General features: G+C 35.7%; 2 protein-coding genes across 8 annotated transcripts in view; one reads left to right on the top strand and one right to left on the bottom strand.

The window, feature by feature from the left end:
* Positions 1–25,651, bottom strand: part of LOC146165445 (cubilin-like) — a 72,832-nt gene that overhangs the window by 22,365 nt on the left and 24,816 nt on the right. The window contains exons 18-34 of the mRNA XM_083380928.1: positions 16,131–16,251; positions 15,003–15,186; positions 14,345–14,446; positions 13,915–13,992; positions 12,297–12,485; positions 11,455–11,628; positions 10,340–10,522; positions 9,443–9,622; positions 8,798–8,970; positions 7,632–7,776; positions 6,472–6,641; positions 5,644–5,788; positions 4,779–4,951; positions 3,694–3,838; positions 2,793–2,962; positions 2,062–2,197; positions 484–656 (exon numbers count right to left, since the gene is read on the bottom strand). Coding sequence (XP_083237054.1) covers positions 484–656; positions 2,062–2,197; positions 2,793–2,962; positions 3,694–3,838; positions 4,779–4,951; positions 5,644–5,788; positions 6,472–6,641; positions 7,632–7,776; positions 8,798–8,970; positions 9,443–9,622; positions 10,340–10,522; positions 11,455–11,628; positions 12,297–12,485; positions 13,915–13,992; positions 14,345–14,446; positions 15,003–15,186; positions 16,131–16,251 — 2,641 coding nt within the window. The remainder of the gene's footprint in view (positions 1–483; positions 657–2,061; positions 2,198–2,792; positions 2,963–3,693; positions 3,839–4,778; positions 4,952–5,643; positions 5,789–6,471; positions 6,642–7,631; positions 7,777–8,797; positions 8,971–9,442; positions 9,623–10,339; positions 10,523–11,454; positions 11,629–12,296; positions 12,486–13,914; positions 13,993–14,344; positions 14,447–15,002; positions 15,187–16,130; positions 16,252–25,651) is intronic.
* LOC146165447 (kelch repeat and BTB domain-containing protein 8-like) lies at positions 17,052–25,580 on the top strand. 7 transcript variants are annotated; one of them, XM_083381683.1, is made up of 8 exons: positions 17,052–17,296; positions 17,703–17,826; positions 18,839–18,992; positions 19,484–19,701; positions 20,309–21,451; positions 21,955–22,038; positions 22,503–23,203; positions 24,069–25,580. In XM_083381683.1, exons 1-5 carry the CDS (start codon positions 17,217–17,219, stop codon positions 20,465–20,467), a joined length of 735 nt encoding a protein of 244 aa, XP_083237809.1. In that variant the 5' UTR covers positions 17,052–17,216; the 3' UTR covers positions 20,468–21,451; positions 21,955–22,038; positions 22,503–23,203; positions 24,069–25,580. The 7 variants fall into 7 exon arrangements, with proteins under 7 accessions (XP_083237809.1, XP_083237811.1, XP_083237810.1 ...); XM_083381685.1 differs by having other exon boundaries at positions 20,309–20,458; positions 20,804–23,203; XM_083381684.1 differs by having other exon boundaries at positions 20,309–20,458; positions 20,759–23,203.

Genomic DNA, 25,651 nt, shown 5'->3' with positions numbered 1-25,651 from the left:
CATTGTTTTTGCAACAAACGATATATTTTCCCTCTCACAAGAGTTCAACTTTGTAATGTTTTTAAAATCGGGACCAAAAACAGAGTTTAGATTAGTTTATTCTACAACTCCGCAAAATTCGCACAGCCAAAATAGCTTTATTGCCAGAGCCGGAAAATTTTAATATTAAAGATGTGATAGGTTAAAAATCGTACACTACGACACATCGTAACACGCACAAAACCAAATCGCTCTTCCCATCCTTGTATAAATGCACTTTTTCGTGTATTAGTAACAGCTGTTTAATGTGAAGATTTGGGATAATAACAAATCCTAAGAAATCGTAAACATACACTTCATTTGAATACTGACTAAGCCAAACATCATTTCTACAAATCCAAGTTACGTCAATTACATTAGCCGAAAATTGAAATAATTTACCAGCAGTAACTTAAACGCACTTAAATAAGTAATGTCAAGTTACTAACACTGGGTATAACCAACCTCGAGGTAGTCTCCATACGCCGTGTCGAAAGTAGTGAATGTGAATGTGACGTTCCAGCCAACTTGCCCCTTTATGTTCCAAACACAGTCAGTAGAGGGCGGATAGTTGTCAGGCCAGCCTGGGGACTGCAGACTTGAGGCGGTCGACGATGCTGTTTTGTCGTAACCGCAGCCTAAATAACAAAGTAAATATGTTGTTACAGTACGATTAGGATGCAGCAAGTAGCGATGACGTGTCTTGTTTGTACATACGATACAACATGGCCTACTTAGCTAAGTCGTTTTGCACAATTCCCCTGAATTTACAAGGTTGCTAGCTGGAATCTTTTCGAACGTTACCTGGTCTATGCCATGCTTACAACCAAATCTAACAATTTGATTTTTTATTCGCTACGGGGTATAACAAATTTCGTTGGACTGAACAAAAACAAGCAACTTGATATTTGAACAGAAACTAAACAAAATGGTTTTCAGCATACCCCAGGTGGAACCTGGATAACACTTACTATATAAAACCTTTTCCTGAGTCAGTTTAAAGTACATTGAAGTAAACCATGGTACTTAAAAAACTAGGTAGTCTAATTATATTACAAAAATCAAATCGTACTCTACTTTCATCCAATTTAGATGGAAACTTAGGCATCATTTTAAGTGTTAACTAAGGCAGCAACAGTGTGAAAACAAACTAGTTATTATGTAAGATTTCACCTGACGTCCAATACACGCTTTTTACTCAACGCATACAAAATAGTGTAAAATTAGAAGCAAATCATTGTTTTGATACTCATGCATACAAGTTTTATTCCAGCGTTGCCCGCTAAAAAGTAAACAAAAATACATCAAAATCAGACACTAAAATAGTTCTCCAGTAATGTTGAACAATGCTTCGCTGAATCTTAAGCAGACGATAGAAAATTGTCCAAACCAAAAATCAGGGAGTCGAACCGGAACCGAACCGGAACTTTATGAACCGGTATTGGGTCAATTTTTTGCGAACCGTAACCGAACCTGAACCGGTTTTTATAAGATTTTAAGGAGCCGAACCGGAACTGAACCGAATAATTTTAAAGTACCTGAACCTTAACCGAACCCGAACCTGTAAACAAAAGCGGTTCGCTCCTGCATGACGTCACAACTTCTATTTTACAGAGTCAAGTTACGCCATGCTCGAAATTTTATGAAAAAATTATGAATATTGAATGAAAAAATCGTTTATTTTTTATTTTTTAGATATTTCAATATTGAGTTGCTGTTTTTTTAATCAGTCACGTAACTTAGATTAAATGACTTACAATTCAAAGATTATTCTCTACATTTATCGACCCGCATTTTGAGATTTAACGCAAATTATATTGTATCTGAACCAGAACTTTATGAACCGGTTTTGAAATAACGATGGTTGAACCGGAGCTGAACCGAAACTTTTAAATTCCTCCGAACCGAAACCGGAACTGAACCGGATTCCGAAAAAATCCTTGAACCCGAACCGAACCTGAACCGGAAAAGTCAAACGGTTCGACTCCCTGCCAAAAAGTAAAATTAAAACGGTCTAAATAAAAACAAAAGATTGTTTCCTACTCATCCAGAATGTTCCGTTAAATCCTCGCGCGACTCCACTCGATCCGCTGTCAAACTTAACGTCGATGTCGCCCGCAGTTAAGGTTACAACTGACTCGGTCGATATGCGGGTTTGAAGGCTCGACCCGGAGTAGAACTAGAAACAAGGGAAGATGTTTACTGTTTTAAAAAAAGATCTGGCTGATTAGGCGTCTCGGGTGTAAATTTACCTGGAGCGTAAGAATAGGGCATACATATGTGTAAGCTGAAACTCAGGCCAATATTTTAAGAGATTTATCCCAAAACTTTTAAATTTGAAGGTAAATCTTTGAAAGTTTGAGCCTTGACGCATTATTGATATATCTGACATTCTTGAAGAGAGATTGTTTAAGTTGGGTCTGTGTAGAAATGCTATTAAAATACGCTATTATAATATTTCAATCAAGAAGTGTAAAAGTGTTGTTTGACTTTTCGTTGTAACGCATCCCAACTTAACCTTCGTAATCTTAAAGATCTTACCAAGACTTTACCGTTAGAAACCTTAGAAATAGTTTTCGAACAAATATTTCTAACGAATTGTTGATGTTTTAATTTACATTTTCCATGAAAGTAAATGCTGAAGATTAATTCGCTGCAGAATGATCCTAAATAATATGTTCCATTTATTTCAGACGGTACGAACGAACAGTATTTTATTCGCCAAATTTAAATTCGAAATAACTTTGCAAGCAAAGAAGAACAAAAGTTCTCACATATATTTGATCGTTGGAGATCTCGACCGTGGTAAAGTTAAAGATAAGATACCATCCAGAAAGGGAATTTATCTTCCAGAGACAATTCCGTGATGTTGGGTAAGGCTGGGGCCACCCGGGTGACGATATAACTTTGCGGGTAGCAGAGGCCGTCATCGGAAAGCCGCAGACTACATTTAAAAGAAGTCTGCTATTAATTACATCAGGGTTTCTTTGTTTATGATGGCGCGTTAAACCTAGTTAAAGTTTATGGTTGCTGCGTGCAACCTCGTTTGAGAAAGAAAAGGTATTTTGCCCAAATCTATGTTTAGTTAAAACCACAAAATAAATTGAAAAATCATCTTGCTCACATCGTAAGCGTATAGCAAGACAATTTTTGATTATAAGTCGATTTAATATTGCGAAGAGGCTTAACTTACATCAATGCATTTATCAAAATTTAATCTAAGTTGTGGACAAAACTTAGAAACTGCTGGCGTTCCACCTGCCACAGTGCACTGCTTTTAGGACTTTTTTATTTCTGCGATTACTTTTGTTTCTACCTTTCAGGATTAAAGCGGTGACTGAAAGTGACTGAAGAGTGTCTCTTGTTTATTATTGGTCGTTTCTCGCGCGCGCTGAATTAATGCTTCATCGCCAAGGTTTATTTTCTCTGTAAACCTGGAGGACTCTTTAATTTAAGACGAGACTCTTGGTAAAAGCAGTTTTTAAATCTAAGTTCCACAGACAACTCAACTCGTCACTCAGCATTAAACAAATTTGTCACGGTGAATTTCATTCAAATGTGTAATATATTTTATAACAACAGCCGAAAATAACAAATAGCCGGAAAAATACAGTTTTCATCGTTTCTTATCGTCGCTTGTTGCTCTTGATACATTTGGTAAGTTTTTATACATACCTAAACTGTAATAGATTGAGAAGCCCTTATCTTCCAGAAAACCATCTGAGTGGAATATTAGCTGGACACTTTGCGAGTTTACGGTTATCGTGGTGGCCTCAAGAATGCCCTCTAGTGTTTGAATCAATCCCCCGTCAGATTCGATCTGAAAAGAAAAAAGAATTATGCAAAACCGACAGAAAGATTAAAAAAAATAAATAAATAATATCAATGATCATGACAATTATAAAACTCTGAAACCTTTTTTGAGGCTTTTTAGATAATTTTCAGTTATTTGGCGTTTTCCTTGCCAGATTCGATCTGGCAAAAAATAAATCATGCCCAAAAAAAATAATATAATTATGAAAGTATCCAAGCTAAGGAAAGGCGAAGAATCATGCCAAATGTAACACTGTAAAGCTTTTTTTTGAGGTCTTTTTATTTAGGATACATATTTAGGTGGCGAAACTAGCAAAAATGCAGAACAAAATGTAGTTTGTTGCTGCAACATTTTCAATGCTGCTGTAGTCTCTCCTTTGATCGTATTTTGTGCTACGTCATACGAGTCATAATGCTTTACTGTAAAACAAACGGACCCTATTCTGATTTAACTGTTCGTGCCCGAGGTTTGGTTTCAAGCAATAAGTTGACAATGTTCAAAGCGCACATTTGCTCAAGATATAAAACAAATAGTAGTTAAACAAACATAGGAAATCATGAAACGCTTTGAATACAGAGTTACAGTGACATTAGTAAATGACTTGATTTAAGTCTTTTAGAAAAATGACTTGGGTTGAAAATAAGTGATTTCATTATGCAATGTTTTTATAAAAGTAAGCTATTTATCTTATTTGCTTGCTTTATGTTGTGTTTATGTTATTTTTACTTGAGTTTTATTGGACGAGTTTTCAGTTTAAATAGTTTAACGTTTTATTCTTAAGGCAAAAGGACTTGAAGGTGACTTGCTCTAGTTATGACTTGACTGGGACTTGACTTGGTATTTATTTAAAATGACTATACCTCGACGTAAGTTATTTTACAAATGACTTTGATGGAATTTAAGTCATTTCAAAATGAATTGTTTGCAACACTGGCTGAATACCGACCCGCAGATAATCGTTCGGCTTGGTCCTGAAGGTCCTGACGTCAATCAAAATGCTCCACGCGAATCCGCCGCTAATAGTCCACGTGCAGTCGGTAGAGGGCGTGTAGGAGTTGGGCCAGGCCGGTGACGTAATGGAAAGTTGTGACGTAGTGGCCTGAAGGTCTTGGCCGCAGCCTAAAAAAGTCGTGCTTGTGAAACGAATTTAAAACAATGTTTTTTTTAGATCCATTGACGAGCGGGCGAGGAGATTCCATAGTTAAGCCACTGTTTCTCATAATTTTTAATTCAAAACTCTTAGGGAAAAACAAGTCAAAAGTTTGGCAATATTTAGAAAACTGCAGTAGAGATCTGTGCGATATGCTAAAAGACAGCAAAATACAGTATGATGCACTATGATAAAACAACAATATGGCAAAAAACTAAACACAAGTTCAGTTTTGCAAGAAGCATTTCATTGAAAATATACACTCTTTCATACAATCCATGGTGTTTGAACCGTTGTTCAAAACTATAACGTATCTCAAGTAGAATTAGTTGGAAGAGGGTACAATATAGTGAATCAAACAAAATTTAGGGAATACACTTTTTAAGTTCAGCACATTTTTTCTATTTGGTCAATTTTTGTGATTTTTTGTTTTGGCTGTTTGATTAATCTTAAATGGCAAATTTTATAACAAAACAAACATCTCGGTTTTATAAGGGGTGTTGTTCAGAAGGAGAAAATCTTTACAGTATCACGTTCTATAACAAGTTAAAAATCACTTATCAACGCCTAACATCAATAAATAAATATACTTTTATGACGACTTGGTAATACGATTAGAAAACGATCCTATATAAAAAAAAATGGAATTTGTTTTACCAACCCAGGGCATAGGTGGCGTGGAAACGGGCCCCATCAGCACTCGAGTTGCTCACAAGCTTAATTGTGATGACGTGACTGTTCGCTACGACCTTGGTAGCTCCGACGTGACCTTGAAGCTTTCGAATGACGCCACTTGAGCCCGCGACCTTGAAACAAAAATATATCAGAATTTTTTTTGGAGGACCTGTAAAAAAATTAGAAAAAAATATTTCTTCAAGGAATTTTATAAAATTGTCGCAGTTTTTTATTTTCATTTATTTATTTGTGAGTATCGTGTCAAATATTGAGCTTAAGAAGGTAAAATGGGTTTCCATAAAAATACAGTTTAGCAGAAACAAGTCTCATTTGTTACTTTGTTTTATTAGGTTTAATTAAACTAATCAGTTTTATGTAGGGCAAGCTATGCTTAATAAAAAAGTGTCCGGATTCAGGTATTTAATGTAAATGCGCAACCTATTTATTTTACTGCATTGCTACTTGTGTTTATTCTGTCATTCCTAGAGAGTCATTAACCCTGATTAAAGAGGCTTCTACAAGATGTGCAAACATTGAAATAACATACAATAGCCAGATGAGGGTTTTTATACAGGTTAAACTCTGTCGCTTTGTTTTGTTTTATTACTTTATACTCGGTCGCTTTGACCAAGTTAAACTCTGTCGCTTTGTTTTGTTTTATTACTTTATACTCGGTCGCTTTGACCAGGTTAAACTCGGTCGCTTTGACCAAGTTAAACTTTGTCGCTTTGACCAAGTTAAACTTTGTAGCTTTGTTTTTTATGACTATGCATTAAAGTCTGGCACTCTGTTTCACAAAGTATGACTTCATTACTTCAAGGTAGGCGTTGGTAGATCGAAACTCGGTGAAGGTGATTTCAGTTGGCCAGCCGGCTCGTCCAGTAATGACCCACGTGCAGTTCGAGGCGTCACTTGGGCCGTCGGGCCAACCGGGGGAGGCCAGGTCCTTGTGCGAAGTGGTGGCGATGGACTTGAACCCACAACCTTTGGGAACACGAAATAATAATTTTAAAAACTGTATTTGGAATAATAATTAAAAAAAAAAAGAAAATAATGATAATTAACAAATATTATGGAAGGATTTTACACTCTCTTCAATCTGAATAAAAACATTTTAAAAATGTAATTTGTAAATTAAAGGGCGTTGTTGTGTTTTTGATAAATAAAAAAAAACATTTATGTAAGATTGAAACATCAATAAAAAGTGTTTCGGATTGAACTGTATTTCTGCTCAACCTAAAAAAAAATATAAAAATAACATTCAAAACAAAAATAACATTCAAGAGTATAAATTTAAGAGCCTATATAGTTGAATTAATGATAGTCAAATTATTTTTTTTAAATGAAACAATAATAAAGCGTTTACAGAGTTATATAAATAAAAGAGTTGCAAAAGTTTAAATTAAAGGAGGATTTGTGATACCAAAAAGCTAAAAAACTTTTAAAAATGTTTCAAACAATTCCAAGTTTCAAAGAAATTTTGCTGCTAAATCATCTTTGTATTTTTTAAAGTAAGTAAATTAAAAATTAATAAAATATTAATACTATTTTTCTGAAATTAAAAATAAGCAGTTACGGTGCTGGAGGAGTTCGGTTTAAAACAGTTAACAAACCATTAGTTAAGCCCGATGTCAACTTGCTGACATTAAATAACATAAAAAGTATAAAAAAACAGACCAAAAATGAACTCTCTATCGCCACCAATTATTTAATATTATTCTCGGAACAATTGTTGCTCCTGCAGAGAGTGGAACAAAATATTTTAATCATGTTTTAGCTACAAAAAATAACAAAACATATCGTTCCGTCTCACAAATTTTTTGAACAATTTTGTTCCAAATATTGCTCCCGGAAAAAAATTTGCCATTTTTTAAACAAACTATGTTTCCGCGGAACGGAATTGGGAACAATACTAGGAGCACAATACAAATTCCCATAAGTGACCTTCTCCTTAGCACATTAATAATAACTTACCCAGCTGAAATGTAGCATAGAAACCGATCCCGGGAATGTTTTCATCGGAATGGAACTTAACTTGGACGTCCACTCCATCCACAGATACATTGGTCTGTCCTTGACTACCTTCGAACCTTTTCACCAATAATCCGTCGCTCTTAATCTGGAGAACATTTTCAGAATTCAAAATGGTTGTGATACACAACAACATGCGCTGTAGTATATTTATTTTTAAAAGTCCAATTCAAGTCGTTGGCAAACGAACTTAAGTCCGAGTGATTTTTAACAAATAGCAAGTCGGGTCCTAGGCCAAACATTGCTATTGGGCAGGGGTTCTTAAAATGGGGTCCATGGACCCCTTAGGGGTCCGTGAACTAGTTTTAGGGTCCATGAAGGTCTAATTGAATATTAGTGTATATTTAAGAAGTAATCAATTTGTTAAAGAAAACAATTTAATTAAAATAAAACGATTTTGCACTGAATGTATTTAACTCCATTTCACTTTCACACATTTTTGGACCAAAATCAGCAAATTTATGAAGTCTATTTGTACTGTGACGTCAATTTATGACGTCTTTTTTTGAATTTTTTTGTCTACAGTGGTCCACGCGAGATGAAAAAAAATTTTAGGGGTCCGCGGTACTAAAAGTTTAAGAACCCCTGCTATAGGGATTGTACACTTCAAGTTATCCGAGTAAACATTCAAACAATCGCCCTTCTGGAGAAATATTTCGCATTGAAAAACAAAACAAATAGCAAGTTAACTTTTTCATTTAACAATTTATATGTATTGTATACTCCAATTTTACCAAATTATATTTATTTAAAGCACTTTAATGTAAGTCAAGGTCAAATCATTTTCTACTTCGATATTAATACATCAAAAATCTATAGTTTTTCTTGTACGGAAATTGCTGACCAGTAGCAAGCATTCAGATATGAAGCAACCACAGCCTAAAGATTACCGAATTTAACAAAAAAAAAAAATTGTCTTTTTTATTCTACTTTTTGAGAAATTAAGTGGTTTTCATCACTTAAGTAAAATGAGTATTTTTCGGATCTTTACATTAACATTGACTCCCTTCTTAATAGGTTATACATTTTCTCTGAATATTTTAGGCTAACGGCAAATACTGGCATGGCGTCCGTCAAATATTCTTTTATTATGTCGTCACAGTACACACCTCGACGAAGTCGCCAGGACTTGTGCTAAGTGTGAGAAAGTTAAACTTGACACTCCAACCAAAACTACCGCCGATATTCCACAAACAGTTCGATGAATCAGGGTAACCGTTCGGCCATTCAGGCGACGTTATTACTTGGGGGTCGTGGTTGGCAGTCATGTGGAAGTTACAGTCTGAAAAAAAAAAATGAATCACCGGTTCAACTCCATTCGGAAGCCGAACACCGGCCCAGCGACCCGTTGCAACCACGGATCAGATATCAATAAATTTAACAAGCAATCGCAACCAAAATAAATTTAGGAAGTTACTTAACTGAAGAGCCGCAAACACAACGCAAAAACCTTACAATTTTAGTTTAAATTGCCGTAACAACTGGACAGATAAAGCATTGATTGTTATCGTGATGTTTCGTGAAATTTGTGGATGATTTTCGCTTTAGAGCTGTAAAAAATTAAATAAGCTCCAAACGAACTTTTCCTTTAGAGTTTACTTTCTAGAACTTTTGTTCTTCATTTCCTCTTATTATACTTTAAAATGTGTTTTTCAAAACAGGGTATGTGGAGTTGTTACTATAGTTCCTAGTCCGGTGCATAACGTAACAAAACAGTTTTGTCCTACACAAAGTCAAGAAAAAAACAAGTGTACTTGAACAGGCTGGAACCGGATTTGACCAGTTTCCACTGGCGCCGCATCTAGTTGAGGCAGGACCGACCAGTCTGTAGCCATCATCGCAAGCGAAATGGGCGGTGTCCCCGTTGGACCACGTGACTTGGGTGGGTACGATCGCCCCATCTTCTGGAGCCGCGAGAGCCGGACAGCTCACGTCTGTGTAAAGCAATAGGGCTACGTCTTACTGGTTGGAACTGTGTTGTGTGTCGTGTTTAGTGATTCTTGAAGTAGTTAAATTAGCTTACTTAGCTTACGTGCTGGTAGGACAAGTATATAAAACAGGTCAGCAAGGCGCTCACGATTTAGGCTTATACAGTTTACACAAACGCGCGTGCACACGAACAACCGCACACACACATATACATACCCACACGCATCTAGGCACACGTGCCCACCACACGCACAAACACATATGCGCGCACACACAATGATGAATGGTAAAGCCTACCTAACACCTTAAAGTTGTACCTTTCCTGAACTTTACAGAACCTACACTTTTTAAAAATATGAAATAACAAAATCGAAGCAAAAACATGTTTGTGTCGTTAGAATCCCGGCAAAGATGAAAGTAAACTTTTAAAAACCTCAAAAACACCTCTTGGCCTGATAAAACCAACATTAATAATCGCCGTCTAAACCGTATAGTGCATTCCTTAATTTTATAGGATCACTATTCCATATAATTTCTAATTTGTCCTGATTCTCAGGATTGCAATACAATTTGTTTTCACATAGTGCCACCTGATTACCCTATTTAGAATTAGACAAATACGCCCCTTTACAAAAATAGGTATTCCATATCTGTTTCCTTTAAAAGCCTTAAAACCGCGAAAATAAACAAGTCGTTTTCTTAACTTTCCATGAATGTCTTACCTTTGCCGCAAGTTGGGAGATCCCCCGACCACTTGCCCGTCGCCATACAAATGAGCACGTTGGATCCGATCAACTTGTATCCTGGTTCGCAATTGTAGATGGCGTATTCCCCGAACATCCAACTCGTCTGTTGAGGTACTACGCTCATGTGGGGTGTTGTTGGCCGGTGGGGACATTGTTTGGCTGGAATATGGATGAGTTTTTGTTTGCGATACAATACGTTGTACTAGTAGGCCAACTGCAGCCTATTGTAGTAGGACTTTAACACAGATTACTTAAAACGCACACAATTTAGTATACTGATTGTGCAATAATAAATTAGAAAAAAAGACAAAATACCCTGCAGTGAGGTTCGAACTCACGACATATATGTCGTCTCTTTAAAAACTTCTATAAAAAATGACATCTATAGAAAAATTCTGCTGTTTTGCAAAACACCAAGTCGAGAATTGGAAGCCGTGAAAATACCGGGACCGTCTCTTTGCAAACTGAGCGTCACAGCCTAGGAAGCTGCGAGTTGAGTAACAACCATACGCCAATGCTTTCTAAATTCTGTTAGTGCAAGCAACTTCACATTGTACTGACTGTTTTATATTAATAACATGCGATATCTGTGTAACATTTATTTTTTAGTAATCGTATAACCCGATAATTTTCTATGACCTGTAATTGTTTTTAACTTTTTTTTAAACAATGAAACAAACATAATAAAAGTACACACTAATAAAATGGTTGACTTTCATAAAACGGTAACCAATGTCTTGTTATTTTTGCGAAGATATTTTTCAGCAAGAAGCGATTTGCAAACAATATATATTATTCTAATTCATCATATTTACGTCAGGATTGTTAGAAAAGCAAACCATTTAAACCAGTTTTTAAGTTATCTTTTATCTAAAATAATAAGACTGTTAAAAAGTTATTTTTGCTAGACGAAAGATAAACATCATTTAGTATATGAATACTATTTTTTTAATTTGGTTTAGGTTTGTATATCTATCTCACACAACCCGCAATTCAAATTGCCATTTCGTGTGACTATGAGAAAAACTGAACACATCAAAATCCTTTTTTTTCACACAAAGCACTCATTTAACTTCACACAAAGCACTCACCAACACAAGTCGGCAACGATGTAGACCAGATTCCTCCATCATTACAAGTTACTTGTTCTTCCCCAGAGATCTGGTATCCGCTGTCGCAAGCGAAAGTAGTCGACTCTCCGATCGCAACAAGCCCTTCTCTATCGCCGTAACCGTGTGTAATGAGTGGGACTGTACAGTGGGTGGCTGTATAAAGCAAAAACAAGGTGGTTAAAGCGATTAAATTACTCTAAGGCAAACCTCACAAGCATAAGAACGTTATGAGGTTCATTGCTTAGATTTTTATTAAGTGGGGACTTGTTTATGCATTGCTTCAACATTTAGATATTCGTGGTACGCCCTGTTAAAAGCACATTTTTTTGTAGTTGGTTTTATATTTCATAATTTGGCGATATCTCTATTATGGGAAACATATAATAAAAACTTTAAAGCAAAAATATCTAAAACGGTATTATATATTACTGCATACTATTCAAACCAGCGTCAAAACAATCGAAATATGTAGTCATTTCTAAGACGTAATAAGATATAAATTCGGCATTTTAGCATACACATTTGTGCAAGTGTTTCTGCAAAAAGATTGCAGAAAATAAGGAAACTGTTTTTATAGTCTTTGAAAACATTTTACTTTAAAAAACTAATAAAACGAGCTTTTGTTGGTTGAAATAGCTTCATTTATAATCAAATAGAATGATGGAATGAGAATGATTCTATTTGAATAAACAGTTGTTGTTAACTTTGCTAGAGTATTTCTGCTGATAAATTCAAAGTAACGTAACGTTGAATCTCTTTAAAGTTGACTAATCTTAAGAACTGCAACCTAAGTGACAAATTCGGCCAACAAAACTACTTACCAACGCATGACGGTGGTTCATTGGACCAGGATCCGTTTGAAAGACAAGTTGAGGATTGGGATCCTGAAATCTCAGTTCCTTCAGCACACGAGAACGTTACTTGGCTCCCATTGGACACAATGCTATCGGACGGGTCTTGGCTCATGTTGGGAGGTAGGGTTTGAGAAATGCATCCACCATCGACTGCTTCTAAAAAGTATGAAACGTTGTCGTTTGATTTTGAATTTAAAAGTGACGTCTTAGTCTTTGGATATATCGGTAACAGTTTGTTGATTAAGTGACGATCATTTTCTCTACGAGTACTTGAACATTTGAGATGCAGTTTAACAAAGGTTAACGATATAGTATAAGTGCTTATTAGCGTATAGACATAGATTATTATGTAGTTTAACGTAAAGAATTGTTAACATTTCCCAATTAGTTTGTTAAAACTTAAAAAATCAAAATATTGATAATTTAACACTTTTGAAGCGTTGAAATTAAAAAAAATAAGTTTCTGGCATTTTAAACATGGTTTGGTTAATGAACACAAATCGCTCTTCTGGTGTACGGGAAGTTATAAATCGACGTTTCAGCTGCAAAAACCAGCTGACCTCATCAGGGTTGAAAAGGTTTATGACGTCGCTAAAACCAAAATAGCTATTTCTGTCTGTTGATATGTTGTCTGTTGGAGCAACTTCTATTTTTAAGTATACCGTAGACATACTGATCAGTGGTCACTAGGGCCATTTTTATTTTAACCTAAAAAAAATGTTTTTAACTTTATTTTTATCAAATTTTAACTTTATTTTAACCTAACGAAATTGCTTGTTTGTAGAGGCCACAGTTTTTCCTTGAAGTGATGCCAGTTACCCAAACATAATATTTTGTCTATTTCAGACGCAAACGTAATATTTTGTCGCAAAGTTAAGGTTATGGATTATAAAAAGTCCGTCAGGTTTTTTGGCGATAGATTTAGCTTGCTTAGGCATTTTTGTATTACAGAATGTCAGTAGGCTATTCCTAAAATCCAAATTATTGATCTTCGAAAAGACCACGTTTATGAAGATGAAGTGTTTTATAAGAATGATTTAAATACGTAAAATAATAAAAAAATGAACAATTTGCGATAAAAGTTACTGCTGATCAAAGTGGGCATTGTGACAGATTTCCTGCTTTTATTGGTTAATATGGTTTAATTGTGTCGCAGTTCCTGATTTAGCCTGCATCCACGACGATTTTTACAAAAATTACTTTTAAGAAACACAAAAACTATGTTAAAAGCCATAATTTGACAAAATTTGACTTTAATAAAAAAATCTAACTTTATTGCAAATTTTAACTTTATTTTGACCTATAAACTTCTTAGAAACAGTCCCCTAGGTGCTCAAATCAACTTTATTCTTTGATTCGTGGACAGACGAGGTCCTTAAAAGTTTTAACTTTATTGACTTTTGCGGGCCCTAGTGATCACCTATAAAATGTCAAAATGTCAAGAACACGCATATTTTATTAAAAAGTTGAAATAAGCCTCGGTTAGTGTTAGAAACATGCGATTACCAACACAACTGCGCAATAATGTCTCTCCATATGTGATGGAGGAACAAGTGTTATAATGCAATTTTATTTAGCCCAATACCTCCACAAGTAGGTACAGGATCACTCCACTGACCATCGCCTTCACACAATATTTCGCTTGGAAGAGAAACCTGACGACCTTTGCGGAAATATTAGTGGCAATTTTATGTTAATACTTCTTGCACTTCAGAAAAGATACATTAACCTTCAGAAATGAAACATTTTGACTTTTGTCATAACCGTTCGTATGCTAAACCAATTTCGATTTTAAATCAATTCATTTTTAATTGATCAAATGAACTATGCGTATGTATTTTAATTTAATTTTTAAATTTAAATTTTTTTTATTTTTTTTTTAGATTTTTATATTTCTAATTCAAGTTTTTTGTTTTGTTTTTTTATAATTATATTTTTAATTTTAACCTAATTAGATAAGCTTCAATGAAATCACGTTGTCAAAGTGCGGCATCCAGTATTTGTACTAGACTTACCGCTGGAACATGCAAACGCTACAGTTTCTCCTGCCACGAAATCCCGTTGTGTGGTTGTCGGGAAAGCTTGACCGTGAATCAAACTGGGAAGTTGACATCCAACTGGAAAGAAACGAAACGAACCAAAGTCATGTCACGAGAATAATGCTCACAACAAAAATTAGAAATAATCAGCGCCATACATTTCTACTAAGTTCCACAATTTTACTGTCTTAATATTGGATTATTGCGTTTAAAGAGAGTTTTCTACATCGCTTGCGTAAAATGGAAAAGTATGTGTTAAAATATTGTTGAATTATACGAGACTCCTACGAGTGAATTGCTGAAATTTCCTATTTAATGGCGTAAGGTGGAATACAAGCTGTAGAGTAGGAGCCGGACTCAGAATTGGCTAATTTGCCGGATACGGACTCGGAAGTCGGACTCTGGTAATTGTTTTATCCGTGGTCGGAATCCTAAGTCGCACTCATGTTGTTTTTAACTGACTCCGCAGCCCTGGTTTTACCTTTAGTTAAGCCGCATCGTCCAACCATAATGACACATAACAACATGTGGGAGCCTCCAAGTTAAAAACGTTAAATTAGCTTATTTCGTTAGAATTCGTCCAGGAATATCGACCAAGAAAAAAAACGCTCCTGAGTTCTGTAAATCAACTTACCGGTGGACACGGGCGCATCTATGTTGCTCCTGATCCAGGGAATGACTCTGAACAGGTCGGTGTAGTAGTTCGGGTAGAACTGAGTCTTTCCGTTCACATCCTTGTACGTTGATCTGCAGCCGTAGTTCCAACTGGAGATTCCAGACTGGACCCAACAACTTTCTTTCGTGGAGGGATCGTAGACCTGAAGAAATCATTTGGCTCTAGTACGTGGGATACGTAGATTTTATCTTATTTTTTTTGTTCTCTTTTTAATACAGTATATTTACTTTACCAAATTTTTAGGCTTAAGTGTTGGTTTTCAGACATCAAACAATTTCTACATTTTAACAGTAACTTGGAATACGCCTTTGTTTAACCGTTTTTTCTGTCTGTTTTTAACTTATTATGTTTACACAAAAGTCAAAAACACGCGTTTTATAGATTAAATCGTTGGATGTTACAAACAATATACATTAAAAACTAATGCGTAATTAAACAAGCAAAGCTTCGCCTGTTTTCTGAAGTTTGTACACCCTTCTAAAAAGCTGTTTTTGAAGTTCAAATAGGGTTTGCTTAATTATGCTTTCCAATTTCCTAGTTAGGGAAAATAGCTAATGAAGATAAACCGTTGGAAAAACAAAATGGCGTTGAATCTCCCTTAGAAAGAATTGGCAAGGCGAAGCTAATGTAAGGAGGAGCCAATTTAATTATTACTGATTTATTTGTGGTTTGAGTTTTAGGACTTAAACCAGGGGTGTCCAACTCAAACATGCCGACGTGCCAATTTTTATCCTATAACTTCTTCCCGTGCCAAAGTTTATTAGCAACTACTTTTTTATAATATTAAAAGCGCTTTTATACAAAAAATAAAAACAGTATAATGGTATAATATCAGCAGTAATTGTTTGTCGTCGTAATTGCTGTATTGTGAATAAACGTTAACAATTGGCTGTATAACAAATTTAGCTTTTTTGACAATTGGCTGTTTTTTGGGGCGGCTTGCGTGCCATTTTTTATTAGGTCGCGTGCCACATTTGGCACGCGTGCCTCATGTTGGACACCCCGACTAAAACTGTGGCCCGCGGACCAAAGTACTCCAACCATATATAGGCTAAGCATAACACCGACAACAGATATAATAGTTACCTCTCTTGCCAGCGGTCCACCAATATCCCCGACACAACCCTCACTTGCAACTCCGCAGAACATTCTCTCCGTGAAGGTAACATTGCAAGAAACAGTCATGTAGGCTGAAGACATCGAGCAACTAAAACAAGAAAAAAAAGTATAAGTGCTGGCCAGTGCAGTGCCTTGATTTAAGTTTTTCGGGTGACATTAATTAACTCGACCAAAGTAATTTGAACAAAATATTTGTCTTGCTGCTTTTTTGACAAAAAATAGTTTCGAGACTTAGATAGGCCCTTGTTGCGTTTTAGGTTTTCTATGTCAGTGATTGCCCAGGATTGCATCAGTTTACATCAGAGTTGGATCAATTGTAATTTGTAATTGTAATTGATGTAATTAATTACAGGTTTTAATGTTATTGTAATTGTAATGTAATTGGGACATTTTCATTCTGTGTTATTCTAATTGTAATGTTAATTTGCTAAAATTTTGCCTCATTACATTGATATTGAGAAAATTGAAGTTTCAATGTCGAAAATTGTATTTCATATAATTAATTACAGTTTTTAATGTAATTGTAATGTATTTAAAACATTTAAGGGGGTAATTGCAATTGATGTGAAATAATGTAATTGATCCAACTATTGTTTACAGTATATGAAATAGTGCACTCCAGCAATAAGACAGACGAGTCCGGAGGGCCGATAGCAGTACCGAACAAGTTATTAAAAAGTTTCAAAGTTGTTCGTTTGTTTACCCTTTTGTTTATTCGCGCGAAACAACAAAACACCTGTTGGTAAAAAAACAAACTGGTTAAAGCTCATGACAAAAGACGCAATTTCTCAATCGACGACTTGTCGTCACAAAGAGCGTTTCGTATCGTATTTTAACCCTACTTGTGAGTATAAATTAGTAAGCCATTAGGCTAGTCAAAAAGCAGAGCATTTTACTTTCAAGTTAGCAGCCAAGTTGGTGTGAGCTGATTAAATCCTGTTAAGAAAGTTGTAAGCTTAAGGTTTAATAGTGTATTGACGTAATTCACAATGTGTTACCATGTTGAACAGTTTCAATATTACGAAGTTTAACTAGACGACTCTATTGACAACAATGACGATAGAAAAAAGTAGATGTTCGTTTGATGGAGCTAGTAGTCAGTACCTTCGCACTTTTTTAAGGAAATTTGACAGGTGAACATGTTACCTATTCCGTTATAAATGTGGAGTAACTTTGTATTTAAAATCGTATTATGTTGACTGTTGAATAATGTAACTAAATAGTTTAGGGATCTGGTTTTGAACATTTCTATTTTTTCCGTTAAAAAAATACCAAAATTGGCATTTGTTAAAAATCTTTTTTAGATTTTAAAGAGAGAAAAGCTCGTTTTTTGTACAAAGCTTGTGTTATAACTAAAAGTCTGAAAATGTAAGTCTAAAAAATGCTGTATGGCCAAATTTTACTCTGTTAAGAATTATAATCAATAGTTAAGGCTTTATCGAGACAACGTATTACTCAAACAAAATACTAAAATGAAAAACAACCGTAAAAAGTAACTCGCGAATTTTAAAAGGCAAACCAGCCCTTTTCACTTTCCAGTGATCGAGTGAACGCGAACGAATTCACAGACGCGAAACTGGTGTGCGACGGTAGGGAATTCCCCGTCCACAAGATAGTTCTCAGTTTGCTGTCTGACTTTTTCAAAACACTATTTACAACAGAGGTGAGTGTGTCGCAGCATTTCAATCTATTCATGTTCAACCGAGTATTTTCGGAGCCCGCAGTAATAATAAATGCTCGTTAACTGATGACCATTTTATAAAACCATTGCTGTAAACAAGTGATTTCAGGAATTAAGCTACGTCAGGCCATTTTCAACATTTATAAGTCAAATTCCAGTCTAATTTATTTTTTTAAGAAATGACTCAAGCCATGAGCATAAAATAAATGTTTTAAACTATTAAAATAATCAAATCATTTCATCCCTAGAATGCATTTAATTAAGAAACATTATTACAACCAAGTCTTTGTCTACACCAGGGATATCCAACCTTTTAGCAGAATGGGCCGAATTGCCACTTTAGAAATTTCGATGGGCCGCAAAACCTATTAAACTAAAGGTGTGACGTCATAAGTAACGTCATATCGTGACGTCATAAACCCTCATAAACAAAAAATGTACTCGTGCGCAAAGATGCAAGTAAATCTCGGCCTTAACGCGCGAAGCGCGAAAAATTGAGTTTACATAACGTATCATGCCATGGTACGACACCTTTGTGCTGATATGTTTCCTTAAAACAGCCCGCAAAAACACACATATTGCTTAACAATGATGGGTGCACAAGTGTTCGATGGATGTTGAAATGCGACATAGTCTTAGAAAAAACATAAGATTAGGCTTATATGTACACCAAATACTGCGCGTTCCACACGCTTTAATGATGGTCGAAACAATTGTTTAAAAATAAAGCCCATTGAAAGTTAGAATAGGCCGCACGTAAACATCAAGGCCACGGATTGGACATCCCTTGGCTACATGGTTTAAGTTTAAGTCGTGTGTTCAAAAGATCTAATTTAATCAATTTATTTGAAAACGGTGTCCCATGATTAAACTTAGATTAATTGACTCAAGCCATTACAACACCGAAAAAGACTTTTATTTAAGCTATTTTTTTTTAAAACTATTTTTGAAATGTTTTCATAACCACCTTGAGACGTAGTATCGGGTTGCACAGATGTCAGATTCAAACCAAGACAAATTTACCATCAGTGGTGTGAGTGCTGGAACGCTGAAAACGACCCTGGATTTTATTTACACCGGTGAAATCAAGATCGACAAAGAAAGTGTGTTCGACCTTTATGCGACGGTTAATTACTTTCTTCTACCCAGTAAGTCATTTAAATTTTGCCGAGTAGGTGGTTTTAATGTGTGTAATGTGTTTTGTCATTTTTCCTTGGTGCAGTAGGTATATAATGTAAAACATTCCCGGAGTAAACAAATAGCGGTAAAGACTGCAAATTTGTCAACGTTTTTTCAAGACGTTACGTAAACTTTATGAACTGTTCCTGTCAGGAATAACAAGATATGAAAATACCTCTTCTAATAACCGTGTATTTGTCGCAACATGTAAACGTCATGTTCAGATCACCTTCAATACAAATAACACTGTATTGTAGTGGTTAATTATCGAGTATTCTAATTTGTCCGCTTTAACTGAACTTTGGTTCTCGTTTAGTTTGGTCCAAATTTATATAGTTTTGTTCTGATCTAATCCTTTTCTCTTTCTTTAATCTAATCTTTCACTTCTCAGTTATAAATATTGTCAAACCCTGCTGACATTCTTGATATTTGATATTGAAATACAACCCTACCCTTATAGGTTTGGAGAAGGAATGCTGCAACTACATTACACCGACGTTCAAACCGAACAACTGCTTAGAGAAGTGGTATAACGCCAGAAAGTATGGCTACAAAATGCTGGAGAAAAGATGCGCTGCTTATATAAGACGACACTTTCCAATTATCAAAGGCGGCAGCACCGTTGAATCGTTGGACGTTAGTTCCGTGACAGCGCTGATCAATATAACACCATATGACGTGAGTCAATAGTTTATGTACTTGGTTTAAAATATGCAGCATGACATTTGGTTAAGCACAAATCAGGATTTGGGGAAATCTGATAGTACTAGTTTTTGTTGGTTAGTACTCGCGCGCTACCAAGTATACCATTGATGTCGATCTCATATGTTAATAAGCAAAGTTTCTTGCAAAGCAAACGATTGCGTACCGTTATTTTTGGGCCCGCATCAGCGATAGTGTAATTTAGGATTGCGGTGTCGGAGTGGGACTCTGGACTCGAGTAAGACTACATGAGTCCCGAGTCAGACGTGTGCACGCACAGTACCAAATTCTATAACTGATATTGCCAACTGTAAATTCTAAAAGTGGAATAGCAAATGGTAGATATTTTGCAAACAGGTATTGTGAGTGGATGAATTATATGACACTTTTATAAGGGGATTGCTGAAAATCAATCTTATTTTGATGAAATACATGCCATAGAGTCGGAGCTAGACACGACGAAATCGCACAATTGGCCGGAGTCGGACTCGGAAGTCGGACTCGGGACTCGTTTTTTTTACCCGTCCCGCAGCCCTGGTATAACTTATAATATTTATCCTTGTATATCTTATTTACACTTTAGGCCGAGTCTGAGGAAACTGCGTTAATCCACTTGCAAAACTGGACGGATTTCGATTTGGAAGAAAGGAAAACTCTATTTGCAGTTTTGTTTTTGCTTCGTAGCTGGCAGAATGTCCGTGCTAGATTTTGGGTTAAAGAATTCAAATTGCAGGTAATATAAATGACATTAAATCCTCAAAATTAATCTAAAATTAATCGTTGAGAATTGGATTAAGTGTACAAGGGCAAAATGTGGTTGTTTTAATGCGGAAGGCGTTATCACACGCTAAACGTCTTCATATGGTTGTTAGTTTCGCAAAAGTGTTTTTTTTTTTTTTCAAGTAAAATACATATACGTAACAAAATACTTATTTAGGCGAAACATATACTCCTTTAAAAAATGTCTGATCCTGGTTTTACTCGGGTTGTTAAACTTTGAGTTTTATTGTTTATATACGCGTCCGCGGAACAGTGATCGACAGGCAGAAATGGCTTTTATGTATGTATATTAAAAAAGTAATCACGATGCTATGGACCGGGACGAAACCGCGTCACGATGCAAGCTTGATTGTTTACAACAACTACTGCTACCTGGTTGGTGGCTACGCAAGGGATCCAGAAATATTGTTTCCCCAAGTTCTGAGGCTTTACATCCTGAGTTTTTCCAGTGAGTGGACACGTTGTGGCCGTTTGTCCAGCGGACGCAAAAATTGCGGACTGGCGGCATTGGACGGTATGTTAAAGCGATTTTATTGGACTTCAGCCAAAACACCAAAATAGGAATAACCTCAATGGTCGGAATAAAACACAGTTCGAAATAAAACCAAATTAGGACTAATACTTAATAGTCGTAATAACGAATAAACCGGAGTAAGTCCTAACAGGCCAGAATTAGGCCTTTACAACATTTTAACTAACCTCAAAACCAACCCCTAAATACATCACTAACTCCCTTAATAATTTCAACACTAACCCATTTTCTAACCCCACCCATTACCCACCAATAAACCCAAACAGGACCAAAAAGCCGTTGCCAAAACAGCGGCACCCGAACCGCCCGGTACAATAGGGCGTCCAAACGTAGTCACCAAAACGGCCGATGCCAGACCGATGGCCCCCGATCGTCCCATACCCTCTCCCAAGTTTCGTTGGTTTTATTACTATGGTAAGTTTCGTTGGTTTTATTACTATGGTTTTATAGATTTTTCTGCTTAAGGTATTGTTGCTCTTTAGGTCGTATTGTTTGTAGCCATTTTAATACAGGTAAATTGATTGTGGAGTCAAAACATACACGTGTGGTACAGATATCATTTTTTAAATTTAGAAGTAATGCAAAATCTGGTTAAAATACACAAGCTACTGCAAGTAACAATTTTGATTAGATATAACAAAGTCTCGACTGACCAAAGCTTCTAAGAAGATCGTATAATGTTTAATGATTTTTGTTTGGAAATATTCACTTAATTCTTGAGCTGCTAGTGGCCACGATCCAATTTGAAACTACTAAATTCATTGCTTAGCAATTTTAGAGATTTTAGCCAAAATTTATGAAGCTAAATTGTAGTGAAATCGACGTGCTCACGTGGTTTTGAAACGACTTTATTAAAAGATATGCTACAACACAGATTAACTGTTATTTGTAGGCTAAACCTGACTGACATATTTTAGGTTGCGTGTATGCGGTTGGATTTACCTTCGACCAGAATGTGTTAAGGTTAAAAAATGGATCTTCCGATGCAGCAGTAAGAAAAGGTTGTAGATTTTTGTTATATTAGAAAAAACAGTGTTGTAATGACTTAAGTCATTGACTTGACTTAACTGCACCTAAGTCACTATTTTCAAATTAGTTGATCTGACTTAAGTAATTTTGTCAAGTAACTTAAATAAAATGTTTTTTATTTAAAATGCATCTCAAGTTTTGCACATTAAACACTTTTCTAGTTGTATACTGCGTGTTGCTCATATTCGGTGTAATTTACTATTTTTAATAGTTTAACATTTATTTTACTTTTATGTCAATGACATGACTTGAAATTGACTTGCTCCCATAATGACTTCACTGGGACTTGACGAGGGCAACCAATTATTTGGATTTGACATCTTATTTTTCCAAAAGACTTGTCTTGGACTTAAGTTATTTTTCAAATGACTTGACTGCGACTTGAGTCATTTCAAAATGACCTGTTTACAACACTGACAAAAAGTATGCTTTCTAGGCAGTCTGCTTGGGTTCAACTACGAGAAACAAATTTGCGAGGTGTACGATGTTTCGAAAAAGCAAACAACAGATATCGAAACAATTCCTCCAAACACGGTTAAGGCAATCGTCATCGCGGATAAATTGTTTATGCTGTCAATTGGCAGGTTTTCCGTATTTCCAATCAATAAATCTCCACGTGTTGTCTATTCATTTTTGATATAAAATTTAGGATTTTGGGCTGTCAACAGCGGATAGGCTATAATATTCTGTTTTAATTATTATTGATTGAAATAAACGTTTTTAAAGACGTGTTGACCAGGCGGTATACTATTTACATCCTTAAAGTAACGGAGGTCTCCTTCATTTTGTAAAACATTTAAAATTTAAAAACACATTTTTTTGAACATATTTAAAAATTAAAAACAAAATAATGTATAACAATCACCCTGATGTTTAAATCAGTGCCCATACAAACTATAGCCTGTCTTTCTCTTTCTCACACAGCCCAGTATGATAACTGTTGATTTGACATAACGACACTGCTTTTGACTGACGGCAGATTTTTTCTTGTTGTTCATTTTCAGAAAACAACGAGTTGATATTGAAAGTTAACGAGTCACGTGGTGTTTACAAAACTGTCAAACCCAACTTGGTTCACGTAAGCAAGTTACAAGACGCTTGCGTGGCGCATGGAAAGATCGTGGTTGCTGCTATCGGGTTAGTCAACCGAAATAACGATCACGCTATTACAAACTTTGACTTAAACCTACTGGTGTTTTTATTGTGCTGCAATGTAATGACTCTTTTAAATCTCTTGTATTAGTTTTGTCTTTTTGGTACAACGGATTGACTTGCCTTAAAGCAGTGGTTCTCAAACTGGGGTCCGCGGTCCTTTTGGGTCCGCGAGACAATTTTCTGGGACCGCGAAGCACCTAACAAAAAATCAACACGACGCTCCTAAAGAAGATTTTTTTCTCTGCATTAAAATTTTCAGGCAACTTACTTTTCCAAACAAACTAATTAGTTGTTCATTCACGTTATTGTACGCTTCGAGTTAAATTGTGCATTGTGACGTCACATTGTTGCATTGTGCTACTGAGAATTACGTTTTTACAGCTACTGCGTTGCCACGTGAGCTGTGAGCTGTACGGTAACGGTTTTAAAATTGTACATGATTGCTTTACTTAAATAAAGTGGTTTGTTCGAGAAGGGTAATATAGCCGAGCTGATAGCAAAGAAGCAAGTGCACCTGTCCCATTTTGATACCATTAAAAACAACGTGTTATTTTGTTCAAGGGACCGTTAGCAATTTAAAAAAAATGGGGGGGACCGTTGCGTAATTTTTTTAAAAAAGTTTGAGAACCACTGCTTTAAAGTATCTTAAACAAATGACTTGACTTAAGTCTTTATATATTTGAGTAAAATGTTGTGGTTTTAGATGTTTTAAAACTGAAGACTATAAAAACATTCGATGATATATTACTACGCTTTGTATGGTATTGCAATTTAAAATGTCTTGATAAAAATGTGCATTTTTGCTTGACAAATGTTAACAAAATACTTTTCCTTTGTCATTTTTTAGTGAAAACGAAGACGAAACCAACAAGAAAAGTGAGAGCGTTCTTCGAATGTATGAGAGAGATCTGTCGCAACCGAAGTGGAGATTCATTTTCGAAACCACTGAGGTTTCAAAATACTTTAAACTTCTTCCATTTACACTCAAGTAGCCAAACTGATGCAATAATTAAAACTCAAATAGTTCACCCAAAGCTATAAAGAAACAACTTTGAAACTGACATATCACCTTAAGCACGGTCTCCAACTTTTACGTGTAGTGATTAGAATTGTAGTGATTGTTCACTATCGGTGCCCATATATTAGAAATGTTTCTCACTATGACACGTCAGCCGTTATTGTTGGTTAAAAAGTGGGTCTAGTAGGACTAGATCACAGCTGTTGAACACGTAAATGTGTGTATCATTCTCTAAGAGATATAGTTCTGTAGATCTATACATCCCATGTAATCTGAAGATGCTTGTACTAACAGAATTTAACAAACATTGGCGTCATAATTGTTTCTCGACTCGCTACCTTTCGAATCTGAGCTCAGTTGGCAGAGGGACGGTTTCGGTATGGCCTAGGTCATGAGTTCGAACCTCACCGCAGGTTAGTTGTTTTTCTTGCCTGCCTTGCTTGAATATTATTGATCGACAGATTCGTTTAGTCTGCGATGGCCTTTGGTGTACTATGATACGTAAGCCGTAATCGTTGGCCAAAGCTAGATCACAGTTGGTGAACACGTATGCGTGTAAATCTTTCAAAGATTGCTTGTTTGATTTTGCACTTACCTTATAGCGATATATATAATCGGATTAAGCTTGTTGAAATAAAATTAGTCAGCAGGACACACCAGCCTGGGAAACTAAAATTGTGTTATAATAAACTGTATTTTAATGCAAGTACGAATTACCGTTTTCCTTTATTTATGATAGGACGAACATACATTTAAGCGACTATTCAGAAATATTGAAACAAAATATTTTCATCACAAATGCTTACGCGCGTTTGTCGATTTGTTGCAAATATTGGTGGGTAAATAAAGATTTCGACTAGAGAAAAACGAACATAGAATAAATTTTTAAACGTAATTATAACCTCCTGGTGCGTTATACCTGCTAACTCCGCTTACAGTCAGTCGGTCGGAAGGGTTCGTATGATACCTCATGTAGGTAAAGTGACCCATTAAAACGTGGCCTTGGTGGTCATTGCCAGGTTCTTCCACGAGGTTTTTTGCTTTTTGGGATAGGAATGCTTTTCATAGTAGACGTCACAACGGTCTACAGTGTGACGTCATAACGAAAAATGTCTAGTAACAGCACACAGTTGGCTTACGTCTTAAGATAAAGTTTTCGGTTGAACATGTGTTTCTTATTCAATACAAAGGCTACATTACAAAGATGTCACCGACTCACACAAAGCACAAAACGACTTAATAAGTTTGCCAAATTGTCATATCAGTGTGCGATGAAACGTAAGATGCTTTGAGCTGAAAATCTTCATCAAATTGGGCTAAGACATACTAGAACATATTTAAAATTCGCCAAGTTATTTCGAAAAAAAACTTGATTTTACTAACACAAAGTCACATTTCACCAACTCATTAAA

This window comes from Ascidiella aspersa, chromosome 2, assembly GCF_963924565.1.
Source record: "Ascidiella aspersa chromosome 2, kaAscAspe10.2, whole genome shotgun sequence".
In the NCBI taxonomy this organism is placed as follows: domain Eukaryota; kingdom Metazoa; phylum Chordata; class Ascidiacea; order Phlebobranchia; family Ascidiidae; genus Ascidiella; species Ascidiella aspersa.
Note: the sequence above shows the minus strand (reverse complement) of the source record. Positions and strands in the feature narration are given on the sequence as shown.